Source organism: Oculina patagonica, chromosome 13 (assembly GCF_052425735.1).
Source record: "Oculina patagonica isolate OP01 chromosome 13, crgOcupat, whole genome shotgun sequence".
NCBI lineage: Eukaryota > Metazoa > Cnidaria > Anthozoa > Scleractinia > Oculinidae > Oculina > Oculina patagonica.
In genome coordinates, this window is record NC_135770.1 from 11,576,928 (window position 1) to 11,601,251 (window position 24,324).

General features: G+C 36.4%; 1 protein-coding gene and 1 long non-coding RNA gene across 3 annotated transcripts in view; one reads left to right on the forward strand and one right to left on the reverse strand.

Annotated features, from left to right (window-relative positions):
* Window positions 1-137: 137 nt before the first annotated feature.
* Window positions 138-24,263, forward strand: LOC144636194 (uncharacterized). The gene is made up of 4 exons (XR_013567482.1): window positions 138-289; window positions 2,527-2,538; window positions 5,678-5,724; window positions 24,140-24,263. It is a non-coding gene; the product is annotated as an uncharacterized LOC144636194 (long non-coding RNA).
* The window catches only part of LOC144636144 (uncharacterized), a 33,604-nt gene continuing 28,101 nt past the window's right edge, over window positions 18,822-24,324 (reverse strand). For both annotated transcript variants that reach the window (XM_078495280.1, XM_078495279.1), the window contains exons 10-15: window positions 23,738-23,896; window positions 23,051-23,141; window positions 22,739-22,962; window positions 21,242-21,412; window positions 19,941-20,128; window positions 18,822-19,060 (exon numbers count right to left, since the gene is read on the reverse strand). In XM_078495280.1, the coding sequence (XP_078351406.1) occupies window positions 19,941-20,128; window positions 21,242-21,412; window positions 22,739-22,962; window positions 23,051-23,141; window positions 23,738-23,896 (833 nt within the window). In that variant the 3' untranslated portion in view covers window positions 18,822-19,060. The remainder of the gene's footprint in view (window positions 19,061-19,940; window positions 20,129-21,241; window positions 21,413-22,738; window positions 22,963-23,050; window positions 23,142-23,737; window positions 23,897-24,324) is intronic.

The window sequence follows — 24,324 nt, forward strand, 5'->3', positions numbered from 1 at the left end:
GAACCTTGTCACTAATGATTTGTAGTTTAATGAAAAAGCTATTTTGATACCAATTCGTGATTATTCAACTCATAATTTAATTTTCAAGTTCTATTCTCGTTTGAAAGCACTTGATGACATATTGTAGATTAATTGCACATGCCCATAAGCAGTTAATTTTAATATCATTTTTAAATTTTTCTGTTTATGAAACAGACCTGAATCAGGAAAAGGAAAGACTAAGTGTTTGTGTGGTACAAGCAGAGGTGTAATATGCAGATATACGATTGGTCATGATCATATACTTCAAGTAGGTGATTGATTGATTTTGATCGCATTGTAGTTTAATGACAAAGCAAAAATTTAAACTTTCTATTAGTCTATTTTGATACCAATTTGTCATTATTCAACTCATTTTTCATCTTTCGAGTCTCGTTTGAAAGCACTTGATCACATATTACAAATTGAAACTACATGCCCCTTGGGATTAATTAGTATACGAAAGCACATATATCCTCGAAATTAAATTTATATATCATTTTCAATTTTTCTGTTTCTGGGGCAAATCAGTATTTTGATAGCAATCGATTGAGCTAAAACTGCAACTATTTTCAACCATATTCTGCAACTACACAGAAATGCTGACGCTAATAAGCGAAAACAAATAAAATGGCACGCCATGCGGGGCTTTGAATCAGAGAAAGACTAATGTTTCCATGGTAAAAATTTCTCAGTGAAAAAAATCTTTTTTTTTCTCGCGTCTTCTCGATCTCGTAGAAAAATGAAATTCTCCTTTCAAACTTGAAGACGTTGAAAAGAAAAATTGCGAAGAAAGTCGGGTGCATTTATTTTGTTCCGCGCTAAAAGTTTCCTCGATGTCTCGTTATTAGTCATGATGTTAGGAGTATAATTTTGATGAGGTTCACTTGTTATGCGCATATTTTTGGGAGTCATCAGTCTTCATTTTGCCTATATCTCGCCTACGTTTAGTAACAAGTGCAGCAATATTCGCAACAAATCCGTCGGGCTTCATTGAGCTTTGCTTTCTCCTTACGAAATCTTTCCTCTTTCTCTCGTTACTGTTTAATTTATACTATGCTGTGTCTGAAACAGAATAAAGTGTGAAATTACCGAGAAACACTATACCTGTCGCTGATTATCTAACGAAATTTGATATATCGTGAAAAAATGTTTAGGATCATTATCCAACTAAAAATTATGTGTTTAAAGCAGAATATTTTCTCTTTGCCGGTCAATTTGCGGTTTTTGCACAGACGGATGATACCCTGCAAAATACTTGTAAACTTCCTTACCCAAATACTGCCAAAGCCTACAATCTAATCATATCCGGGAATGATAAAAATACAACTTGCCCTGTTAAAAATAAATTTTATGCGGTTTAGCGAATTTAATACGGTTGTGTCTCAACAATTCTTAAAATGAAAAAATTCATTTAAGCTCAATATTATTTAGATTCACAGAAGCGAAATTAAAAACATAGAGTCTAGTTTGATCTTTAAAATTCGATACAAAACCGATAAATTTAAATATAAGTTTGGTTGTCATCTCCTTATCTTTTGATTTTAATAACCTAACTAGAATCTACATACCTCACGTATTTTTTGCCGAATACTAATATGGTGATGTGAAACATAACGATCGAGGTGTTGTTTTAGACCGATATTTTGCCATAATTATATTTATTTGACAAAAGACGTTTCTGTGAATTTGTTCCGTCGGAGCAAGGTAAATGTATAAAATTATTTCTAATTCGTACTTATATTTTAAAGACTGTGGGTGAGAGGCAGGACTTTAACTAGTTCCTTTGTTGTGTTAGCTTTGGTATCCGCCTAATTGGTTATCGCTAGTAGGCTACCGCTAGTATTAATCGTGCGTGTATGTCGAGTGAAAATAGGGACCTTCAGATCGGAAATAAAATACAAAAAAAAAAAAAAAACCTTCAGATCGGAGTACGAGGACCAAAACTCTCAGTTGCATTTATTTATCTCCGAAAGTTTCGTCAATGCTCTCGTTGTTATGTCGTGATGTTCTTTATGATTTTGATGTGGTTTACTTGTTATGCGCATATTTTTCGAAGTCAACAAGCTTGAATGAGTTTTTCGTTCTTACAAAGTCTCTCCTTTTTCTCTCGGTTTTAAAATAAAGTCAAGCCCTATCCCCCACACGGGGGTAAGGAACTAAACATACGAATATAAAGTAAAACAATATTCAGGAACACTATATGTCGCTGGTTATTGAAAATACTAACACAACTAAAATTTGATGAGTCGTGGAAAAATGTTCAACATCATTGTCCAACTAAAAATTATGTGTATTAAACAGAATGTTTTTGCTTTAACAAAATGACAGAAGAAAAGATAGCATTACAGGTGAATTTGCACAGAATGCCCCGCGGATACTTGTGAACGACCTTATGTGTTACCAAAGCCTACAATCTAATAATATAAGTAAAACTTAACCTTGCAGGAAAAATGTGCAACTCTTGACAATTTCAATAGCTTTATTTTGTATCTATTTGGTTTTTAGGGAACGTTTGGTTTCGAAACACCTTGGCATGCCTTCGATGATAAGCCGTTACAAGCAAGGTAATGCATTGTATGCTGTTTTTAAAACTAAGAAACTTATTCCCCCTGATCACGATATATGTTGAATGAATTTCGTTTACAATAATTTCACACCAATTCATGACATGTTACAACCTCAATATTATTTCGTTTATTAAAAGCGTTTCAGATCTTTGTTCCTTTCAAAATTCAATGTGGAAACCAATAAAATGTCTAAATATAACTTTGTTTGTTATCTTTTATATTTTAATTTAAATAACATAACTGAAATCTTTATTCCTCGCGTATTTTAGTAGCTTAATTCTTATATAGTGATGTTAAACATAACGCGGTCTTGTTTTAGATCAATATTTTGTCATAATTATTAATTTGACAAAAAGACGTTGACAAAAATCTCTCATGCTCTAAGTTGTTATTCGTGGCAGAACATGTAAAACGGAAATTACCGTGAATTTGTACAGTTTCTTTCCTGTCCGAGCAAGGTTGATCTTTAAAATTATTTCTAAATCGTATTTATATTTATATGAACTTATGGTGCGAGTTAGGAGTTTAAGTAGTACTTTTGTTGTGTTAGCTATTATATTTGCGTATTGAGAGGTTATCGCATTCGTACGTGGTATTGACAATTGCAGGCGACATGAGCGGATCGATGTTTTTATAAGTTGGCTTTATATTACGTTCAAACATAATTAATATGATCTAAAGAGTTTCTTTAACTATTCAGTGTTACTATTTGTTATTGGTTTTTAAGAAACGTACTGACATGTACAGTTGGTTAACCGTGCGTTATGCAAATATAAATACGTATCGAAGTGAGAACGGTCTCCATGTAGAATTTCTGAAGTAGCTATTCGTTTGTTGTTTTACTTCTTGAGCTTTTCTATTACGCATATACAGTTTTAAAAATTTGTGATAGCAAATGTGCTTTGAAGTTACTTAAATAAATGCAGTGAAAAAGTGGACAGAATCCATTCTAACGGCGATTACCGTATTTGTTCGATTAAACGCCGCGGTGTTTATTGAATTTTTCGTGATTCGGGCGTTTATACGAGGGCGGCGGTTAGAATCAAGGAAAATATGTTTCATTTGTTCAAACTTGGTTATTACTGCATGCTTTTTGATTCTATTATTGGAATAAACACCGCATCATGATGCGGCGTTTATTCGAGGGCGGCGCTTAATCATTATCGAATAAATACGGTATTCCTTTTTCTTTAGGAGAGCAGATATGACGCAGTGATAAGAGCGCTCGCCTTTTGACTGACCGCGGTTCAAATCGCCGACGAGGGTTAGCTTTTTGCTGGTTTTCGCCGGGCTTTCCGGTTTTCCTCTCTCCACAATAAACCAAAACTTTTGAATAATAATTCAATCTGGAAACTGAAAATGGAGAGCCAGCATGTACGGCGCTTCAAAACCCTTTTTATTATTTTTATTAATTCGGGAGAAGAAGATATGGGAGCGAATGTCGGCAACAATCGAACAAAAATTGGATTTCGCGGCAGTAGAAAAATCGATAAATAGCTTTCAGAAAGACATGAAATTTGCCAAAGTTTTTACACTCGAAACGCTTTAAATTTGAGAAAATCGAGAAAAACAAATTTGTGCCCAGACAATCGCTAAATATGGCCGAATACAAAGCTGACAAATGGGAATCTAAATTGATCTTAATTTGGTTTGCGTTCGAGTTTAAAGAATAAATTGAAATGCTTTGATGTTTTTTCCTAAAAGGCAGAGTATTTAGTTTACAAAAACAGGTTTCAATTTTACTAGAGCACCATTCCAGAAAAAAATTTAAAAGTGCCTATGTTTACTAAGAAAAAAAATCCTAATTTAGTAACGTGATTCAGATATTATACTTGGCCATGCGCCATAACTATAAATTTCTTCAAACTTTGGCCTTGGAATCCTTTTAATCAGCTTGGGTTCTTATGCGAGTGGGTTTTGAAGCGCCGCTGAAATAACCGAATTTTATTGCGAAAAGTAAAAAAAAAAATAGACCGCTAGCTGTTGCGTGTTTTCAGTTTCGAGAGTTTGTTGAGATAAAGTCGTTTGAAGCAGACTTTTAATAATAATTTAATTCACTGACATTCGCTCAGAAGATTAAGAAACAATGGAGCCTTCGAACAGATAATTTGGTTATGAAGAAAGGTGAACAGGGAGGTAAAAATGTCTGTAAACAAACAGCTGAGTTGTGTTACCGATAGCTCTACTGAACCACCAAGGGGCTCAAGAAATCGGGGAGTTGGAGAAATAAAAAAAAATGTGGTGCCCGACCGAGTGAAGGAAACCAGTTTTTGTTTGAGGTATCGAGAAATTGAGGGCCTTAGAAATCGAAATTCTACTGTAAATGACAATAAATCATCACAACAAAGTTCATCATTATAAGCTTGCTTTATTTCTCCACACCAACAAGCGGTATAACTGATTACCAATGATAAACTTATATCCGAAAATGCAACATCCATACGAGGTGATATGGCGATGCTGTAAGTTCGAACATCGGAGTACGAGTACCAAAACTCTCAGTTGCATTTATTTATCTCCGAAAGTTTCATAATTGCTCTCGTTGTTATGTCGTGATGTTCTTTATGATTTTGATGAGGTTCACTTGTTATGCGTATATTTTTTGAAGTCATCAGACTTCTTTTAGGAATATATATAAATCTATACAAAATCAGGCTTGAATGAGTTTTTCGTTCTTACAAAGTCTCCTTTTTCTCTCGGTTTTAAAATAAAGTCCAGCCCTATCCCACACACGGGGGAAAGGAACTAAGCATACGAAAATAAAGTAAAAAATATTCAGGAACACTATATGTCGCTGGCTATTGAGAATAATAACACAAATAAAATTTGATGAGTCGTGGGAAAATGTTCAAGATCATTATCCACCCAAAAAAATTTTTTTGCTTTAACTAAATGACAGAAGAAAAGATAGCATTGCAGGTGAATTTGCACAGAATGCCCCGAAAATACTTGTGAACGACCTTATGTGTTACCAAAGCCTTCAATCTAATAATATAAGTAAAACTTTCCCTGTTGCAAATGTTATGCGGTTCAATGCCAGTACAAATGTGCAAGTCTTGTATCTATTTGGTTTTTTGGGAACGTTTGGCTTCGAAACCCTCTGGTATGTCTTCGATGATAAGTCGTTACAAGGAAGGTAAACAATCTATTATTTCTTGTTGTTTGTATGCTGTTTTTAAAACTAAGAAACCCATTCCGCCTGATCACGATATATATTGAATGAATTTCGTTTACACTAATTTCACGCCAATTCATGATATGTGAGAATTCATAACCTCAATATCATTTCGTTTATTAAAAGCGTTTTTCAAAATTCAGGTCTTCTTTGTTCCTTTCAAAATTCAATGCGGAAACCGATAAAATGTCTAAATATAACTTTGTTTGTTATCTCTTATATTTTAATTTAAATAACATAACTGAAATCTATATTCCTCGCGTATTTTAGTAGCTTAAAATTCTAATATGGTGATGTGAAACATAACGCGGTCTTGTTTTAGATCAATATTTTGTCATAATATTTTAATTTGAGAAAAGACGTTCACTTGACAAAAATCTCTCATGCTCTAAGTTGTTATGCGTGGCAAAACATGTAAAACGGAAATTACCGTAAATTTGTACAGTTTCTTTGCTGTCCGAGCAAGGTTGATCTTTAAAATTGTTTCTATACTGTATTTATATTTATATGAACTCAGGTGCGAGTTAGGAGTTTAACTACTACCTTTGTTGCGTTAGCTAATATATCTGCGTATTGAGAGCTTATCGCATTCGTACGACGGATCGATCTTTTCATAAGTTGGCTTCACATTTCGTTAAAGCATAATTAATATGGTCTAAAGAATTCCTTTTATTATGCAGTGTTATTGGTTTTGAAGAAACGTACTGACATGTACAATGGGTTTAATCGCCTGCAATTAGAACTAAGTATCGAAGTAAGAAAGGTCTCCATGTAGAATTAGATATTTTTAAGGTAGCTCATGATTCGTTTGCGGTTGTATTACTTCTTGAGCTTTTCTATTTCGCACATACAGTATTATTAATTTGTGATGGTAAATTTGCTTTGAAGTTACTGAAAATAAATGCTCTGAAATCGTTGACAGAATCCATTCTAACGCGAATATTCCTTTTTCTTGGGAGAGCAGATATGACGCAGTGATAAGAGCGCTCGCATTCCGACTGAACGCGGTTTAAATCGCCGATGAGGGTTTTGTTTGTTGCTGTTTTTCGCCGTGCTTGCCGATTTTTCCTCCTTGGTCTGAAAACTAAAAATGGAGAGCCATTCATGTACGGCGCTTCAATTTCCTATTTATTATTTTTATTATTCGGGAGGAGAAGATATGGGAGCGAGTGTCAGTAACAATTGAACTAAATTTGGATTTTGCGGCAAAAGTAGAAAATCGATAAATAGCTTTTAGGGAGATATTGAATGTGCCAAAGTTTTACGCTTGTAACGCTTCAAATTCGAGAAAGTCGAGAAAAACGAATTTTTCCAAAGACGATCGCTAAATATGGTCGAATGCAAAGCTGACAAACGGGAATCTAAATTGATCTAAATTTCGTTTGCGTTTGCGTGTAATGAATAAATTGAAATGCTTCGATTTTTTTCCTGAAAGGCAAAGTATTTAGTTTACAAAAACGGGTTACAACTTGACTTGAGCACCACTCTAGAAAAAAATTAAAAACGGGCTTTGTTTACCTAATATAGTAACGCAATTCAGATATATACTTGGCCATGCGACATAACTCTAAATTTCTTCAAACTTTGGCTTTGGAATTCTTTTAATCAGCTTGGGTTCTAATTCGAGCGAGTTTTGAAGAGCCGCTGAAATAACCGAATTTCATTGCGAAAAGTTAAAAAAAAACAGACCGCTAGCTGTTGCGTGTTTTCAAACGCCAGGAGAGTTTGTTGAGATAAAGTCATTTGAAGCCGACTTTTCGACTTCCGCCGCGATATGCTAGATATTCACTGACATTTGCTCAGATTAGATTAAGAAAAAATGGAGCCTTCAAACAGATAATTTGGTTATAAAGCGAAGTAAACAGGGAGGTTAAACAAACAGCTGAGCTACGTTATCGATAGCTCTACTGAACCTCCAAGGGGCTCGAGAAATCGGGGAGTTGGAGAAATAAAAAAAGTGGTGTCCGACCGAGTGAAGGAAACCAGTTTTGGTTTGAGTTATCGAGAAATCGAGGGCCTGAGAAATCGAAATTCTACTGTAAATGTCAATAAATCATCACAACAAAGTTCGTCGTTTTAAGCTTGCTTTATTTCTCCCACACCAACAAGCGGTATAACCGTTTAACAATGATAAACTTTTATACCATGCCATAGAAAATTGGAAGAACTTCATGACATATTACAAGTTAAAGCCTCATGCCCCTAAGCAGCTACTGTGTAAGAAAACACTTTTCCTCGTAATAATTTAAATATCATTTTCAATTCTTTAGTTTATGAGTTAGACCAGTATTTTGATGACATAACATATAACTAAAATTATACAATTAATTATATTTTAAGACCATACTGAATTGCTGACGCTCATAAACGAAAATAAAAAAAATTGCTCGCTTTGCGGGGGCTGTGAATTAGGGAAAGGCTTATAATGTTAATATTCATACTAAACTTTCTCAGTGGAAAACATCTTCCTTTCGCACCCTCCCCCGTAGAAGAAAAGAAAGCCTCCTTTAAAATTTGAAGCAGTGGAAGAGAAAAGAGGACAAAACAATGCATTTATAACTTTTTATCGCCAAATGTTTCGCCAGTGCTCGTCATGTTAGTTTATGGTCAGGTTGTGACGAGGTTCACTTCTTATGCGCATATTTCTGGAGTCATCAGTCTTCTTCACCTTTGTGTTAGGTATAGTTTAAAAATAATTGCATTACGTTTCACAACCTTGGCAAGCGACGAGGGACACATGCCCCCTAAGCAGTTATTGTTTGTATAGAGAAAACACATTATTTTCCTCGCCATTAAATTGAAATGTCATTTCCAATTTTTCTGTTTATACAATTTGTTTTATTCTGAAACTACACTGAAATGCTGACACTTACGAGCTAAAATAAATAAATTGCCGGCCATGCGGGGGCTGCGAATCGAAGAAAGACGTTATGTTTCCATGGTAAAAGGGAGTGACGTAATACATAGAAATACGGGCTTTCTATTGGCCATGTTGACGCTTCGAGTAGATGATTAATTGCATCGGAATTGTCACTAATGATTTGTTGTTTTGTGACAAAACACAAATTTTAAGTTTTTAGTAATCTATTTTTAAAACCAATTGCGTGGTTATTCAACTCATTTTTTATTTGTCGAGTCTCGTTTGAAAGCACTTGATGACATGTTTCAAGTTAAAGCTACATGCCCTTAAGCAGTTGCTTAGAAAAAGAGAGCACATATACTCGCAATGATAATCATTAGGCTAAAACTTTTCAATTATTTTTTAACTATATTCTGCGACTACACTGAAATGCTAACGCTTATAATCGAAGACAAATAAGGTGGCCCGCCATGCGGGGCTTTGAATCAGAGGAAGACTTTAATGTTTCCATTGTAAAATTCTCAGTAAAAACATATCCCTTTTGTGCCTTCTTCCGTAGAAATAAGAAACTCTTCTTTGAAACTTAAAGAAGTAGGAAAAAAAGGGGGGGAAAACTCGGTTGCATTTATTGTGTTTCTCGTTAAAGTTTCCTCGATTCCCTCGTTGTAATCTCGTGACGTTAGCTCACGATTTTGATGGGGTTTGCTTGTTATGCGCATATTTTTGGAGTCATCATTCTCTCTTAGCTTGTATCTTACATAAGTTTAGTAACAGGTGCATTAAGTTTCACAACCTTGACTCCGTATAAATCAGGCTTGAATGAGTTTTGCTTTTCTCGATATTGTTCAATTACTATGCTGTGTTTGTGATAAATTAAAGTGTGAAATTACTGAGGAACAGTCGCTGATATTTGATAACAATAGCACAAATAAAGTTTGATGAATCGAAGATATGGGAGCGAATGTCGGCAACAATCGAACAAAATTTGGATTTCGCGGCAGTAGAAAAATCGATAAATAGCTTTTAGAAAGACATGAAATTTGCCAAAGTTTTTACACTCGAAACGCTTTAAATTTGAGAAAATCGAGAAAAACGAATTTGTGCCCAGACAATCGCTAAATATGGCCGAATACAAAGCTGACAAATGGGAATCTAAATTGATCTTAATTTGGTTTGCGTTCGAGTGTAAAGAATAAATTGAAATGCTTTGATGTTTTTTCCTAAAAGGCAGAGTATTTAGTTTACAAAAACAGGTTTCAATTTTACTAGAGCACCATTCCAGAAAAAAATTTAAAAGTGCCTATGTTTACTAACAATAGCACAAATAAAGTTTGATGAATCGTGAATAAATGTTCGGGATCATTGTCCAACTAAAAGTTGTGTGTTCAGTTGAGAAGAATGTTTTTTATTTATATAAAAAGACAACATTGCCTGATGTAAATTTGCGGGTTTTGGGCGGATGATACCCCGTAAAATACTTGTAAACGACCTTAACAAAATGTTGCCAAAGCTTACAGTCTAATAATATAAATAAAACTTGCCCTGTTATAAATAAATGGTATATGGTTCAACGCCAATTGATGCCGACGGGGATGTTTTTTTTCCAATTTTATCGGAAACCGATAAAATGTTTAAATAGAACTTTGGTTGTCAACTTGTTTGCCACCTCGCGTATTTTAGTAGCCAAACTCTGTTAAAGTGATGTGAAACATAACGAGGTCTTGTTTTAGATTGATATCTTGTCGGAATTTTATTTATTTGACAAAAGGCGTTGATGAAAATCCCTCGACGGCGGTTTAACTTTTTATGCGTGGCAGAACATTCAAAATGGAAAATACGGTGAATTTGTTCTTCCGTGCTGTCGGAGGAAGGTTAACTTTTAAAATTATTTTTTAACCGTACTTATATTTGAATGGCTTATAACCTTGCCTTAAGACTTCCGGTGTGTAGTTCAGAATTACAGTATCACAATCTTTAACAAAAGAACCGAGGGGAAAATAGTACATTTACAAGCTGCCGAGGTTCGACCTTGTTCGAAACAGCAAAACTCATGTGCTTCTTTTTTTGTCACGTGACTCTACATCGAGGGAAAACTGGCGCCTAGTGCGCAATACCGCTGTTCAACTCAATCCGGTAGCATTTACAGATTGTAAGCAATCTCGAGCCCAGAGTGACCCCCGGCTCCACGATCCGTCAGCGGTGGGTCAGCGGTAGGGTCGCCGGGACTCACTCTGGGAAACTGAATTAATTTCTTTTTTTTACTGGTCCTCACAGAACAACAGAAATCAACACGGAAGTCTGAAAATCTTCCCCGGAAGTAAACCAAACCGGAAACCCTGGAAAATATTTTTTTGTTTTCCATGATCAAATGTTCAGGAGTATCAGCTTAATTTTGTAAAACACCTAAGAACTCGTGATATGGCGCTACATAAATGAAGTATTTTCTAATTCTACTCTTCTCTATGAACGTAAAAGATACCATAAAAAAAAAGGACTTCCTTTAAGCGTCCATTCTGAACGGAGTTATAAAATAACAACGACAGCGTCACCAAGGACAAGGTCGATTGAAAACTCAATTTATAGTTGACTTACAAATCTCGCTAGAACTACTGTTTAATTTTAATTCAAATCTCCGTTCCAGTTGAAAAACTGAATATCGCAGACAGTGCTTGATTCAAAATAATAACAAATGACGCAGAATTTGAACATTACGCGTTGTTTTTTTGCTGAAGAAAAAGAATTTTACAAAAATTATAACAGACGTGTGCACGTGCTGAGTCGCCAAAATGCTGAAAAAAAGAAAAAAAGATGCGCTGTCAGCGAGAAGCCTTAAAAAAAAACGAAAGTCGCCAAACAAAAATATGCGAAAGTCGCCAAACATTTTTTATGAACAGAACAATAGCTTGCCCGTGCGTTGTGCATCATGTAAATTTCGAATTCTTAGCCGTCCTCTGCAAAACAACAACGGACACTCGGCACGCAGTCTTTACAGACGGAATCCTGGAAGGCTAACAAGACCTTTGATTTAAAACAAATATAGCAGAATGCTCAAGAAAGAGACTAAAATAAATCAAAACACCAGACCCTTTTTTGTAAACTCTCTCTTTTGTTAACTGCAGAACGTTATTGTTACTTTTGTTGCTGCGATAAACACCAGTTCAGTCGATACTGTGTTAGAAATAGTTCAACTTTCTCGATTTACTTCCGTTCTGGGTAATTTACTTCCGCTTAGACCTAAGAGCATGCGCATTAAAAACGGGGAAGACCAAGGTTCTACCTGAAATTGATCTGATCAATTCCAGTTTCCCAGAGTCCGTCCTATACCGTGGACTCTGGACTCGAGATTGGATTGTAAGTCGTTATATGTAAGGTAAACAAGGAATTATTTCTTGTCGTTTGTTTGTTGTTTTCAAAATTTGAGACCTAGTCCCTCTGATCACGGTGTCATATATTAAATGAATATCGTTTACACTCATTTCACGCCAATTCTTGAAATGAACGAATTCATAACCTCAATATTATTTCGATTCTTAGAAGCGTTTTACGACAGTCTACTTCGATCGTTTCAAAATTCAATGCTTCACGTATTTTTAGCCGAATTCTAATAATGGTGATGTGAAACATAACGGGGTAAGTAACGGGGTATTGTTTTAGATCGATATTTTGCCATAATTAGCAATTATTGGATGAGGCTGAGTATGATATGAAGAATTATGCAGATCGAGGAGGGTGTTATCCGCCGAAGCCGAAGGCTGAGGCGGATAATACCCTCCGAGATCTGCATAATTCTTCATATCATACGAAAGCCAAATTCAATAATTGTTTTATTATTCATTCAAAATATTTCCAGAGCTCCAAATGCACAAAATGAATTTAATAGCTGGTTTTGACAGTAGGCAAAGTACACAAATACACAACAACGTTCGCTTTTAAATTTGATTTAAACTTCAAAAACTCGGTTACCTTCATTAAACTTCGTGTCCTTTATAATGTCGATATTTAGCATTTGCTTGAAGTGTCTATTAAAGCTAAATCTGATGACAAAAAGCGAAGTTTTCGAGTACAGGGTTCCATCTTTCTTGCTTACTTCGACGTAGAACTTTCGTAAAACCGCCCCAAGTCCTCCGCTGTGGCTGGATCAGGGATCTTTTCCTCTTGAAGATACGCTTTCAAAATTGATCGAGTCCCCTTCGTTGCTTTTTCCGTGTTTTGACTTTCCTTGTCTTCTAATAACTTTAAATTTTACCTCTTCGTAATGCTCAAATCTAGCCATTTTCGCGCTTTCAACCTGCTCGGCAGCAAAGCCGTTCAGTCGCGTGACGTTAGCGGTTCTTGGGAACGAGGTTGCGATCCAATAATTTTTGTTATTATTCAACACATGCGCGCGCTGCCCATATATGGCTGTTAACGATATCTGTCATCCGTACGTAACATATATCCTGCGATATTCGTAGGTTGCGAAGATTCGTCCGAAATCTTGTAAAGCGCGCATATTACAGTTTTTCTATGTGCAAAATGTGTTCTACAATTTGTTGATAATAAAACAATTATCCTGCCATCTGCGGAATATCGTCTGATAGCCACCGGCCTACGGCCTCGTCGGCTAAGTATCAGGCGATATTCCGCGCGATTTCGCAGGATAATTGTTAAATATTGGACGGTTGCGATCCAATAATTGGAATTTCTTCCAAATTTGGTCGACGCTAGCCGAATAGCTGGAATTAGCCGGGGACCGAAAGCCAATCAGAAACACAGAAATATTTTGAATGAATAATAGTTTTATTTATTTGATAAATGACGATGACAAAAAGGTTAAAGATTAATCTTTAAATTTGTTTTTAAACTGTATTTATTTTTATATGAATTCAGGTGCAAGCTAGGAGTTTAACTAGTGCCTTTGTTGTGTCAGCTGTTACAGTATCTCTGCATATTGAGAGGTTATCGCATTCGTACGTGGTATTGACGAGTGCAGGCAACGGATCGATGTTGTCATAAGTTGGCTTCATATTACATACAAGCATAATAAATATGGTCTCAAGAGTTCCTTTTACTATTTATACCAAATCGTACCTTTTTGGTACGCTTCGGCGGCATATCAGGAAAGTTTGGTCGGGCCATGGCTCGTATTTTGGCGAGTCGCAGTCGAGCCAAAATGCCCATGGCGAGACCAAACGAGCCTGAAATGCCACCGAAGCTACGATTAGGTATTTACCGTACCCAAAATCGGTGAGATCTTTAGTAGTTACGGTAATAAAATCTCTCACGCGTCTCCCCGTGTTTTGACTCGTTTGTTTGAAGTTTTGTTCTCTACATTTTCATAATCAAAATTTAAAGAAAACATTAGGAACTACGACGTCAGTCTAAATGTTTCAGTACTCTTCGGCAAACATCGCACAACTGGCTTGAGCGCGCACAAGTTTAGCCGGGTTTGGCGGGAAAGTTTTTACTCCTTTTACGACCGGTAAACAACAGCTAAACGTAAAATACGAGGTTCTGTTTTATTGGTAAAATCTCTTTTCTTTTCGTCGGACGGTAACACTAATTAACGTGAAAGTGGCCATGATATCGTGGCATATCTGGTCAGTGACTTGATATCGTAGGATATAAGAACAGTAGATCACGTTTCTGATTGGCTACTCGTGAATTTGGGTACCGTAATCGGTGTTATTAAACATTAGAATTACTTTGAAACATGTGATTGGTCGAGAGCATTCAATCAATACACAGTAGCATGTGAACTTGACATGATAACCCAATATCTGCAGCAGATATTGGGTTATCATGTCGAGTTCAAAGTCCGCCTAGTTTCCAAGCCGCTCGTCCGTGTAGTGCTGTCAAACTTTTGAAAACATGGCTGAGCGATTCGCCTCCGTTTCCGAAGAGGAATTGAAAGTTTTGATCTAGATTAAAGATTTTAAAAACATCAAGAGAACAACAAAAATATGTGTAAAAATTCTGAATGATTATTTAAGGGAGAAGAACCTGGAAGAACCACAAGATAAAACCGCTTTGGCCAATGTTCTGACGAAGTTTTACGCCAGCGCTAGAAATAACTATTCAAAGTGGCTATGAGCCACTAAACTCGGAAAATTTATTATGAAACAAGAATCGAAAACAACAAACTGTCAAATAGAGATTTGCTAAAACAAACGATGTTAAACTTTCCACAATTCAGACAGTTCACTTCACTTAGTTTCATTGTCATCTAGCTGCTCATCGAGAGCAGGCCGAAAGGGCAAGTGATAGAGTTCCCAACGTTTGCAAATTGTTTTCTTTCTTTTTATTTTTCCTTTTTGTTTTTTGAAGGTTAGGCAAAATAAAAATATCATTAGAAAAAGTAAGTTTTGGTCTATTTCAAGAAAACTGACATTAATACAATATTTCGGCTGGTAGTTAAGCATGTATGTACCGTATTTATTCGGCTATAAGCCGAGACCCTAGTCTTTTAGTTTTTGGAACCAGTTAGACTCTGACAAAAAATAAACCCAAATCACTCGGCTATAAGCCGAGACCCAATTTTTCCTTCAAACTATAAAACAATCCACGTGCAGCGAATCAACATTTTCGTTAAATCACAACTATGTAATTGAAAAACAACAAATCACTGCTAAAGAATGAATTTATTAATAGAACCGTACACAAGCGTGACAAAACATTCACCTGAGTTCAGAATCCCATCTCAAATCACGCATTCTTCTGCAGTTATCGATCATCATGCCAAAAGCTTCTGGTTTTCAAACAACGAAACCTTCAAAGTAAAAGTTGTTGCCGAGGTAGAAACAGTTCAGAAGTACTGCAAAATCGCCAGAGAATACGGGATGATTCCTGATGATTCAGTGAATATTCAGTTCGTCGCAATTCGCCAAGTTGCTAGCGAAAAAATCAAGCAGATCAAGCGAGTGAACTTTAAATGTCATCAAAACGAAACATGTGCTGTTACCAGTATTTGTCGAGTATCCTCAATCCAATCAAACTCTTCTGAAGTGGTTTCTTTTAGCAGAGAAATCGTGGTATTTTAAGTTTTCGCTTTTGAACAAAAATATTACATGCAGCCGATTTCTGTCAGATCGTGTTACAATGTTTACCAAGCACGTGGGAACAACTGCTTCATATTGGCAAGTTTCTGGTGTCGCGACAACAAGTCAAATAGATCGCTTCCTTCTTGACCCTTCTTCTCTTGAAAAGTCACGTAAGCAGTGATTCTGCAAATTAACTAAACTTAAAGAAAGGAACAGAAGGAAAGGAACAGAAACAGACTCAGGCAGAAATAATTATTGTAGAAGAGATTGCGAGGAAATTGTTTAAGACATGCGGGATTTCGAATGCCCTCGTCAGTTCAAAAGACGAACACGTACGCCGACAAAACAAATAATATTCCAGAGCGAGCCGAAGGAGGACGAGTTCCAGCCTAAATAGCGAAGAAAAGGCGAATAAAACCTTCATTCCTAACGTTGCGTCATTAAACCAAATGGCTTTTTAGGAGCCGCTACTAAAATAAAAGGTAATGACCAAGAATAAATACAAACGCTTGAAAATTTTCGTTTGTTGATGACCGCTCGGCTTATAGATGAATATTTCATTCAATTTGAACTCTTTTCTAGTACCATCTAATTTTTTTCGGAGATATTCGGCGGTAAATCGAACCCCCAATTTTGTTGAGTTTTAACCAGTTCTCAGTAAGATTTGGTGAAAATATATAGTCTTTGTGTACTTCATATATGCGCATGCGTTCAGCACAAAATTCCGTGTGCTTGGGTCTACGCCTGGAAGAATGCATACCACAAGGAGAACATCGGGTTTTCAGAAACAAATATATAGCCTTTGTGTACTTCATATAAAGTAACACAGATAAAGCTCGCATTTTAGCCAACCCCCTACCCGCTTCACAAGATTAATTAATTAATTGAATTTGATTAATTAATTAATTAATTCAATTAAAATGTTTACAGGAATCGAGGGAAGGAGTGAAGGGGGAAGGAGGGAGGGAAGGAGGGAAGGAGTGAAATCGGCCCACTCACCAAAACTCGGAATTTTCCGAGTTAAAAAGTGGTGGCAAATTGTTTGAAAACGTATAATAAAACAATTATTGAATTCGGTTTTCGCATGATATCGTGAATTATCAAAACCTCATGTATGTGTTATCTGCCTCAGCCTTCGGCTTCGGTAGATAACACAGACCTCGGTTTTGATAATTCCCAATATCATGCTCAACCTCATCTAATAATTGCTTATTAGTATAATTTGCAGAGGTGAATTAATTCTGATTGGTCGAGAAGCTCGGACTATGTCGCAATATTCACCGCGCTAGGCGGTGAATATTGCATCTGAAGGTTTGGTTACTAAGCCATGCCACGTTTGCCATCCAGGCCAGTGAACATGGCGGCATTTCTGAATGAAAATTTCTCTCATTTAAAAGAAATCACTCCAAATCCTGGATATTTGAAACATTGGGAATTTTTCAAAGTAACTACCAAGTTGGACCGGAAATACTTTCAAGAGATGGTTTTCAAGGCATTAGAATTGATCGTAAACATGATGGTTTTGGAGATCCCACGGCGGCCATGTACTCAGTCAGATCAACTGTCAAAACATTATTTAGTTCTCTTCTCACCGGAGCTAGTAATTCCGAGAGGATCCACAATGCTCAGAAGTCACCAAGATTAAACAAAGGTACCAGATATCTATCTTTTTCGTAGTGTTCGTTTTGTTCCGTTTTATTGCTAAAACTTTAGTGTAAATAACGGTTTCAATCGATGAATGAAACTTTTTTACACGTATGCAAGCGAGCACTTGTGTTTGTTGTTTTCGTGTTTTCTATTGTTATTTTGCAGTTGTTGATATTCACCTCTGAAAATTATACTAAAACAATTATTCGCCTCAGGCTCAGTGATTATTGTTGAATAATCCCCTCGACTTCGTCTCGGGGATTATTCAACAATAATCACTTCGCCTTCGGCGAATAATTGTTAATTATTAATTTGTGATGCTAAATTTGCTTTGAAGTTACTGACAATAAATGCTGTGAAATAGTTGACAGAATCCATTCTAACGGCGATTATTCCTTTTTTCTTGGGAGAGCAGATATGACGCAGTGATAAGAACGCTCGCCTTTCGACTGACCGTGGTTCAAATCGGCGATGAGGGTTTAGTTTGTCGCTAGTTTTCGCCGGGTTTTCCGACTATCCTCCCTCCACAAAAAAACTTTTGAAGGTCTTTGAATTTCATTTCAATATGAAAACTAAAAATGGAGAGGCATGCCTGTACGGCGCTTTAAATTCCAAATTATTATTTTTTATTTATTCGGGAGGAGGAGATATGGGAGAGAATGTCAGTAATAATCTAGCAAAATTTTGATTTTGCGGCAGAAGTAGAAAAATCTATAAACAGCTTTAAGGAAGATATGAAATGTGCCATAGTTTTTACCCTCGAATTGCTTTAAATTCGAAAATCGGGACAAATGATTTTTCCCTAGGCGATTGCTAAATATAGCCGAAGGAAAAGCTGACAAATGGGAATCTAAATTGATCAAAATTTCGTTTGCGTTCGCGTGTAAAGAATAAATTAAAAAGCTTCGATGTTTTTTTCCTATTTTCCTAGTATTTAGTTTACAAAAACAGGTTACACCTTGACTTGAGCACAATTCCAGATTGAAAAAATTAAAGAGTGCCTTTGTTTACTAACAAAAAATACCTAATTTAATGATGCAATTCAGATATATATACTTGGCCATGCGCCAATTTCTTCAAACTTTCAAATAACCGAATTTTATTGCGAAAAGTAAAAAAATAGACTGCTAGCTGTTGCGTGTTTTCAAACGCCAGGAGAGTTTGTTGAGATAAAGTCATTTGAAGCCGACGTTTCGACCTCTGCTGGCGTATCCCGGCTGGATATTCACTGACATTCTCTCAGAAGATTAAGAAACAATGGAGCCTTCGAACAGATAATTTGATTATGAAACGAAGTAAACAGGGAGGTAAAAATGTCTGTGGAATTAAACAAACAGCTGAGTTGTCTTACCGATAGCTCTACTTAACCTCCAAAGGGCTCGCGTTATCGGGAAGTTGGCCCAATAAAAAAAAATGTGGTGTCCGACCGAGTGAAGGAAACCAGTTTTGGTTTGAGTTATCTAGAAATCGAGGGCCTGAGAAATCCAAATTCGACCGTAAATGACAATAAATCATCACAACAAAGCTCGCCATTTTAAGCTTGCTTTATTTTTCCCACACCAACAAGCGATATAACTGATTAACAATGATAAACTTATATCCGAAAATGCAACATCCACAAGAGGTGATATGGCGATGCTATAAGTTCGAACATTTTCCCATCGAATAATCCCTTAGTATGTTTTTCCCAAACTGCGATTACCCAGCCCTTATTCACAGTTATAAGAAGTGATCCCCATTTGTTCCCCAAGCTGATCTCTTATCTGTAGATCTGCAATGATAATAACAATACGTAGTTCCATTATTATGAGCTCGAGATTTCTATAAGGTGGTAGTTGCATGAAGCCGAAGGACTGACTGAGTGATTAGCTCAGCCATAAGCCATTAAAACTGATAATTAGCAAATATTCATTTGTATTATATTACTTGCCAGAACGCTGAACGTTTAAAAGTCTCTATTGAATAGCTCGAGTGAAAAAATAAAATCAATCATTGGTCATATGTGGATCATTGTGGTGTGGTTTGGCAAAAATCGAAGATTGGCTTCCAAGATAATTTTTATTTTCAAAACAACCATCTAATTAAATCTTGTTATGTCCACGTAAAAGTTTTTATTTTATCGCTTGAAAATCTAATGGACCATCGTTTCTATCTAGCGGGTATATTTTTACTATTTTACGATATTGATTTATATAGGTGGGGTGTTTTTTTTAGCTTCATCCTCTTCGACTTTATTGTATGATCAAGTGGTGCAATTTACATTTTATTCGACACTAATGCAGTTGTTAGTCAACTAAGCCGAAGAAGCTCTTATTATTATGTTCTACATTTCTAGTGTCAATATGGTCGCAATCTTTAATCCTTCATACCTTAGCATAGCACAGTACATTTGTTATGTTTTTTTACTTTTCGCAAACAGGTATCGCCGCCTCTTGAAGGTGGTGGGTTGTAGGTATTGGTGCAGGTACGGCCAAGACGCTTTTCCCCCTAACCACAACCCGGCCTTAAGTTTGCTTTTCTTAACATATTAGGCTATCATGGCTTAAAAGTTCACAGCCACCTCAGAATGCTAAAAAAAAATTGATGGTTCTAATCTCTTCCGCAATCCACGGCCTAAAGCCAGTACAGTCCAAATTGATAATCCTCCTTACCTAAGAACATGGTACTTTACATCCCTTGTTCGTTTTCGATTTTCCCTCACACGTTTTTCCGCCTCCTGAGGGGGGTGGATTGGTGCAGGTGCGGCTAAGACGTTGTTTTCCTTTGCCGCAGCCATTTTTTTTAATCCTCTTGCTTTGGCACTTGCCGTACTCCGACCAGTTACTCCACCCACCATCAACTGAAATGGAATAATCCGAACGCAATCAATTAATGTTTGTTGGTAAGGCCATCTTGTAATTTAATTCAATATAGACCCAATGCAAATATGGCTGCCATTAATTTTCAGCTCAAGGAAGAATTATTTGTCAACAAAATAAAATTACTTTAACTTTAAGATCAAGTCGAAGTAAATCAGTGTACGAAGTTTTAAGGCTAATGGGAAGTTACAGGGACATTTATATTGCTAAAAACATGAAAACGAGGCTAGGCAGGCCAGAGAGGCTTTTTCCATACAAATCGCTTAAATTTGCATGAGTCACAAATCTGCAGTCTTTTAACCAAAAACACTCAAACTTTGTATTGTAGCATATCATTCCATATATTTTAAGGTGTCACCATAAGCATGTTAAGAAACTTTACCAGACAACAGACCTGAATGACAACCATTTTTGCATAGGTTCTATAATACAAACAGCGGTGATAAACATGATGAAAAATTGCATTTTACTAAACTTGGCTAAGCTACATACATTTTCAAAAGAATGACCGTTAAGAATTTTTGGCAACTATTTATATATTGTAATGAAAGGAGTCTGGAACCAAGACTGGGATTGATCTTCAGCAGTAACTTGATAAATGTAGTGACATTTCAGTTAATAAAGCAACAACCTCTCACTGCTGACATTTGCATTTAATGAGGGTTGAAGTTCTTGAATGAATAATGTCTCCTTAATTTTGCAGTGAAGGTCACCTCTACACCTCTGTATGTAGCTTAGCATACAAAACGTCAAGTTTAGTAAAATGCGATTTTTCATCATGTTTATCACCGCGGTTTGTGTTATATTTTTAATCAAGTTACGATGGCCTAAAACCATCGTAGCATGACGCTGGCATTAGCAAATAATGTCATGGTTTCTTAAAAGGATATATAAAGGTTAAGTAATCTCTTAACTAGGGGGGTTCAATTTCCCTCTTTTTAACAGTCTAAGCTTCTAGATCTTGGCAATATCATTTGAGTCAGAGAGCTAGGGCCACACTAGACTTCTCTTAGCTTGTGGGGTTTAAACGGGAAATGTCATATTTGTGATACGATGATAATCTACCACATAACGGCTTTATACACCCCTTTCACCTTGACAAGGTTCGGTGTTGCACTCTTGCTCCTCCTTGCTGTCTCCATCGCAATCCTTGCCACCATGTGACGGAGGGGGATTGGTGCAAGTTCTGGTTCGCTCCTGAATGCCGCCTCCACACTTCACACTGCACTCGCCCCAGTCTCCAAAGTCGCTCCAGCCTCCGTTTACTACAAAAAATCAAAACAAACGCTTAACCGAAGTCTAGTTTGTCAAGAAATCTATAAGGATAGTTCCTATACATGAACCGCGGTTTAATTTCAATAACACTGTACTTGTGCACGACATTAATCGAACATCTTCTGTATCGTTTTTATCACATCAACTCAGGATAACTTATGTAAATCACTAAATTAATTAAGTCCTTCTTAGCTACATATCCAGAGCAGTGCTAAGCGATTGCTAAAGATGGATTTTTGTGGCAAGCGATTTTGGAGCCTTTTGTTGCGCAAAGTGGTGAATTTTATTTGAGCACTCGCTTTGAAAAAGAATAAGATTACGCGTTACTAGTGCCAGTCTTAAACCGCGCGTTAGAATTTAAAATCTCTAAACCCCGTAGCAAAGAAGGTAAAGTTCCGACTCTTTTTCGAATCAGAGATAACATAGTCTTCTTTAGAATCTAAAGTATGTAATTACCATTTACAAGAAAAAGTTACGCTACAGAATAAAGTCTAAATACCTGTGCTTATTACGTCATAAAGATTATAATTGTGTGAATTTTATAATAAAACGATATGTGGACGTCAGTGTGAGGAGAGTCATCTTCAAATTTACGTTCTTTTGACTTTCGCCCAGTGATGTTTTCAAAGGGGAATTTTTGTTTGCAGTATTTGCCTCATTAGCATAAGCGCTTCGCTTTATGATCGAGCTACAAAAATATCAGTCCTGAATATTGAAAGTTCAAGGTACGATTAACTTTCGCTATGAAATAATTATTTGAGCCTGATGAACTAATTACTTTTTTCTGTGACGCAGGATTGAAAACTTGATATTTTACAAAGAATGTTTAGGCTCATAGGCATTTTTGACACCCCGAAATTTTGCAGTTTTTGAATGCTTATATCTCTAAGAATATTGCACGCAAAGAGTAAATTGGTTTTGGGTCGGGTCTTTTTCTCCAAATTACTCCGATAATTATGTTTCACAAGCTTAAGTCGCTTTGTATCTAGCATGATGACTTCTCTACGCAAAGTCATATGCTAATAAGGCAAAATGTAAACAATGACATCCGTAAAGATCCCCCTATATTTAAGCCTGGTTTTCACTAACGACGCAAGCACAAGCGCAAGAATAACAGCTCTTATTTCACCGTCAAAACGGCTTCGACTCAAGCAAAAGCACAAGCGCATTGCAGTTTTATGCTTGTGCTCGTGCTTGCGGCAAGCATAAGAACAAGGATCAAAATTTGTCCTTTTGGCGTGATTGCGCTTATGCTTGGGCTTGTGCTTGCGTCGCTATTGAAAACCAGGCTTTAGAAAATATAAAATCTAACGTACTTGGGAGAAGAATTTGCACCGTAACCAAGCTAGGTCCCTTTGCGCTGTTTTGCTGGTCTTGCGTAATCCATGATGGTTTCGTGTCTCCTGCATATCCAACAAAGGCGAATGATCCTCGGACGTCTGTCAAGATGGGAGCAGTGGCGCCCAGTCTCTTGAGAGCGTCAATTGCTGGTGCCACATATTTCGAGCCTTCATCCTGAATGGCTACCAAAATGATTTTACTGCAGTGACAAATGGATAATCACTTAGTGAAGGAATATTGATAAATATTTAACATTAAAAAATAAAATATTTGAAAATGTTACTCACTTTCCTGTTATGGAATTAAGATAGCCTCGGAGGCTGTTACCGGCCGCCGCGTCTCCGTGAGTATCAAATCCTTTTGCTTCAAGGAATGCACCTGCATAGAACGGTGTTTGCGTGATTTAATCTCTGTTATTTTACTTTATACAATTGTAACAAATTCACAAACATGTTATTACAAAGATTTCAAATTGTATATAATTGAAACAAAAAATAAATAAATAAACGGACATACACTTGTACAATAAAGGAAACCCGTGGGTACTCCTTATAATGGCCTTTACGAGGAGGCTCCGTCATAAAGGGGTACCTTTTTCAGGCTTTAGGTATATAAAAGGGTAGGGATTTCACAAGTTAAGGTATTTGAAAGGGTAGGGAAATCTGTCATTAAGATATTTAAAAAGTCCTTTAAATTAAATATTTCGAACAGACGCAACTTATGGCTGTATCGTCAGCGCTACATCAAATGACAATTAAGAAAACGTCCTGTTTTAAGTATATGTCATGCCGTGTAGATATATGAAAGGGGTATCTTTTTCAAATAAAAGGTATACGAAAGGGGTGCCTTTTCTGTCAAAATGGTAGATAAAAAGGTAAGGGATTGGATCCCCCCCTCCCCAAAAATGAAAAAAGGGAGAAAAATATATTTAACTTATTCCATTAGAAATGAAAAGAACTTTAAAGCTAAATTACCTGTTGCAGCATCTAGGACAACAACATTGTGTCCTCTAGCGTGAAGCGACCGATCCACATCATTCACATAGATGTAAGCTAAGCCACATGTATTGGGCGTTTTAGCGGGATCATTGCAACCTTCGCTTCGGATGTGAATAGCCACAGTCTTAGACGGACCTACAAGGATACAAATATTATCAGAAAAGAATGAGTTATTCTTTTCAAGTAACTTTATATATTGTCGTTATCCCTTCGCTTTACAACTGGTAAATGTTGACGAATTTCTTGTAAAAATATCACGATTTTCTCGAAATTAAAATAAACTAAGCCATTACAACAAAGAGATATAAAAACACTATTCTGTGTTCGATCATTGTTGGAAAATGAATCGACCTTTGCTCCGTATTTTACTTCTTGCAGGTTACCAATCCTGGCCAAACACTTGGGACACTGGCTTTCCCCCGAAATATGATCATTGGCTCACCGATCCCCCTTCATCCTTAAAACAATGTTGCTAAGTTTAATCGATCCAACCTAACCACAATAAAACCATATTTATATTTTGCCATAATGCCACACAAGCAATCAGTTTGGTTTCATTTAAT